This window comes from Silene latifolia, chromosome 6 (assembly GCF_048544455.1).
Source record: "Silene latifolia isolate original U9 population chromosome 6, ASM4854445v1, whole genome shotgun sequence".
In the NCBI taxonomy this organism is placed as follows: Eukaryota; Viridiplantae; Streptophyta; class Magnoliopsida; order Caryophyllales; family Caryophyllaceae; genus Silene; species Silene latifolia.
In genome coordinates, this window is record NC_133531.1 from 18,416,987 (window position 1) to 18,421,382 (window position 4,396).

The 4,396-nt window shown below is 37.3% G+C and overlaps 1 protein-coding gene across 1 annotated transcript; it reads left to right on the plus strand.

Moving 5' to 3' along the window:
* The first annotated feature begins 532 nt into the window (after positions 1-532).
* On the plus strand, positions 533-1,777 carry LOC141587693 (F-box protein At1g30790-like). Its single transcript, XM_074409167.1, has one exon. It carries the CDS (start codon positions 533-535, stop codon positions 1,775-1,777), a length of 1,245 nt encoding a protein of 414 aa, XP_074265268.1.
* Positions 1,778-4,396: the final 2,619 nt, after the last annotated feature.

Genomic DNA, 4,396 nt, shown 5'->3' on the forward strand with positions numbered 1-4,396 from the left:
TAGGCGTTACGAAAGGAAGATCTTGTGGTGAAGTCGTATGGTTAACGGCTAATTCTTGATGTCATGCACACTCCACAAGTAAATTCACTTTTTATACAACTAACAACTTCAATATTTCAATTTGGTTTTAAAGTTTTCTAATTCGTACATAATCAAATTCTAAAATTTATAAATTTTTATTAGTTGATGATCAAAATTAAAGAATAGGAATATGTATTAATGATGAAATAAATTCCGATTTCATTTGATATTCATAAAAAAAATCAACTATCTAAGTTTTTAATTTTTTAGAGATAACCCGTGATTTTCACGGGTAACAAAACTGGTTAAGAATATGAAAAAGGTAAGGGTACAACTTAGAAATGATAATAGTTGAGGGTACCCCATAGAAAAATCAAATTAATCTTCTAACTGGAATCCAATTGCCCAGAACAATTAACTTTACCAATTTGGAAAAACCCTAGGATTTCATTTGAAAAATCCCTCATTTCTCATTCCGGCCGTCAATCGTCATCACTCATCAGTTGGGAAAATGAAGAAGATGAAGATGAGGGAAACATCTTCAAATCTACTGCATTCTTGTCAATACATACCATCAGAAGTATTGACCCAAATTCTCGCACAATTGCCGGCGAAAACCCTATTAAGATTCAGGTGCGTATGTAAATCTTGGTGCTCCATCATTGATAACCCCGATTTTGTTTCAATGCATCTTCACATTTTCAACAATAACAAGAACAAAAACAACAACTTTAATTCGAGTGAATTATTAGCCATCGAGAGTTCAGGAGAGTGGGAAGAAAGTGGATTCTTGTTAACACTTCGTAAAGCCGACACTCTCCGAAAAATTAGTCGCATTTTTGAGAGTTCTGAAAGATACTTACTTCATGGAAGTTGTAATTCTTTGCTTTTAATAAGCCGCTCTCGGATATCCATGTATGTTGGGATGAGAATATGTAATCCGAGTATTAGAAAATCATTGCTAATTCCCCCTTGCCCTCTTATTTCTTCTCAAATGTATAAGATTGATTTTGTAATTGGATTTGCGCCACACTGTAAGGATTATAAAGTCATTGCTATATCATTTACGCCTATTGAAGGTGTAAAGATTCCAGATATAGAGATGCGTGTTGCTGTTTATACACTTAGTGATCAACAATGGTGCATCAGAAATGATGGGTTGAATATGGACTTTACGACATTGGCGCGTGTCTTTAGTTGTTGTTCACTATCAAATGCTTATTATTCTGAAGGGGCTGCTCATTGGCTTGGAAGGGATCCATATGGGGATTGTCATCATGTAGGTGGTATGAATAAACCAACTCATCTTGTTTCTTTCAACTTTGATACGGAAAATTTCACCTTTTTGGAACTGCCACGGGCAATGGGTGAAATAGCTACTTCAAGGTGTTTGTTTCTTCTTGGGGAATCACTAGCGGTTATCTTCCTTTCTTTTTCAGACTTTAGAAAATGGGTGTTTAAACTGGAAAGCGGAAAGAGGGAATGGACCCAGTGGTTTTCAGGTTGTTCGAGTGCTCATGTTTCTAATTTGCTCTACTATATTAATTCTGCGACAAGGGTGTTATACTATGAGGGTGATGGTGGCTATCTTGTTACTGAGAAGAACTCATGTAACATTGCTACTAACCAAGTGCAGTTGCTTGGAAAATCTATGAGCCATCGTGTGGATTTGGTAGAGTATTCTGAGAGCTTGTTGTTGTGCAATGGATACGGAGCTGAGGATATGACATCTTTCCCATTTGTCTTGCATAAATAATCAAAATGCAACTTTAAAGTAAGTCTCATGGGGTGATTGTGGGAAAAGCTTGTGCGTTTTTGCTGGCGCTACCTTTGTTAAACCAGTGTAAGGGTGGATGCTTAGCTTAATATTTCAGTAAAAAAATTAGTTTGATTGCAACTGAACTATCATTGACATTGAAAATTGCAGAACATAAGTGAGACATCAGTCTACTTTCAGGTATTTTGTCTACTTTCTGAATTTATCATTGGAAGCGGAAAGACTCGTAAAACAATGCATGTGTCATTTTGTAGCTCCTCGGCTTCAATGTTCAACATCTTGTAGCGGTTGATCTTGTTTGGCCGGAGTTTGTAATACATCTCATCCATTGGCTAATACTAGTATGTTTCTGTCTGTCCCTCCTTGGAATTTTTTTGACAATCTTCAGTCATATTATTCCATATACTACAAGACCATTTCATTACGCCGTGTAACAGCTGCAGCATCTTCGTTTTCTCTTCTACGTTTTACACTTCGAATCACTAAAAATCTCAAATCTTGTATACAAACTATAACCCGACTCGAGACCTATATAACCGTCTGACACACCCGCCTTGCTTGTGAGGTTTACATATAAGATTGTTCACGGTTCCGGGGAAAAATCCGGAGACTGAACTACCCAACAGTCCAGCACCCAAACCCAAAGACCGAATCGTATAGGAGGAAACTCAGATTGAGAATCCATTAGGTCCATATGTTTTCGGGTTTAGACCAGGCAAAATAAGATAGTAGGCTTGGCAAACGAGGTAACTGGGTCGAATTTGCAAGAGTTTGGGACTTCGGATCAGGTCGAACTGGATTATTTCCGATTCGGGTCATTTTTGGGTAAATTACAGAGTATTATTAAGCTATTTATTTATGAATAATAATTAGTACGTATGAAACAATAAAAAGTCGGGCTCGGTCGGGTCAATTTGAATTCGGGTCAATTCAAGTCTTAAGTTCAATTGTCGGCCGGATACAAGTCTGGTTATTCATGTTGAGTTATACGGGGCTGTCAAGTTTATCCGGTCTAACTAAGTGGTTATTTTTTGAGTTTTTTTTTTTTTTTTTGCCGACTTTAACCTGGAACGAAGATCGATAAGCATAATTTTATAGAGTCCTTTTAGAAATGGAAAGTTTATTACCCTTCAACGGTCCGGATCGCATTATGTTAACATCTAACGGTTCTAAATTAATGCATAAAAATAACGGAAAAAATGGGTGTGAAAGAGGAAATTATTATTAAAAGGAATTAAGAGAGAAAATGGTCTTTCCATTTCCTAAAAGAAATAGAGAGAATCTTAATCCAATTTTATGGACCAAACCGAACCGGAAGGTATTAGGATCAGTCCGGGTTGCCACTTGCCAATATTGTGGAGCACTTTCCAGAGACATAATCCCGATTCCCAAGTCCCAACAATGACAAAACATAGAAAGAGGAGGAAATTGTGGGAAAAGGAATCAATTCAACCGTTATCTTTATTACCCATCCAATAAATTTGAATTTTCAAAGTAAATTGCTAAAAACCAAGGGTTTCATTTCCTATCTGAAAAATCCCTCTTTTTAACTCCTTCCAATCTTCCATCATCAATCAATTGGAGAGACCGAGAGAATGAAGGGCAAGAAGATAATCAGGAAAATAATACTTCCCAAAACATGTTCAAAGCAACCCCGTGTTTGCAAATACCTTCCACCAGAAGTATTATCCCAAATTCTCGCAACATTGCCTGTCAAAACACTATTACGATTCAGGTGTGTATGCAAATCTTGGTGCTCCCTTATCGATAATCCCGATTTTATTTCTATGCATTTCAAACATTGCAACAACAACAACTCGAATTCGAGTAATTTATTAGCTCTTGAGGGTTTGGGAAGAAATGGTGGAAATAGTGAATGCTTGCTGACGCTTCGTAAACCTGATTCACTTAAACAAACTAGTCACATTTTCAAGTGCTCTCAAAGATATTACATTTATGGCAAATGTAATTCGTTGCTTTTATTGTGTCGCCCGCATAGGCTGATGTATTTTGGGATACGATTATGTAATCCGAGTATTAGAAAATCATTGCTACTTCCTCCGTGTCCCCTTCTTTCCTGTGTCAACTACGCGGCTACCTTTGTTCTTGGATTTGACAGTCATAGTGTGGATTATAAAATCTTTGCAATTACATCTAAGAAATTGCCGGGTGTAGACATTCCTGAGATGCGTGTTGCGGTTTTCACTCTTAGTGATCAACAATGGGTTATAAGAGATAATGGCCTCAATATCGACTATTTATCCTTTAATCGTTTGTTTGGGCCTTATTATTTCTTTGAAGGGGCAGCTCACTGGCTTGGAAGTGATCCATATGTGGATGGTAATCATCGGGGTAAACTAACTCATCTTGTTTCCCTTGATTTTGATACGGAAAATTTCAACTTTTCTGAACTACCACATGTGCCGGATGATATTGATACATCGCGGTCTTTGTTTCTTCTTGGGGAGTCACTAGCTGTTTTTTGCATTTCTCCTGTTAATTTCAAAATATGGGAGTTGAAACTCGAGAATGGAAGGAGGGAGTGGACTCTATGTTTTTCAGGTCGTTCGAGTAGTGATGGTGTTGCTATGTTCTACG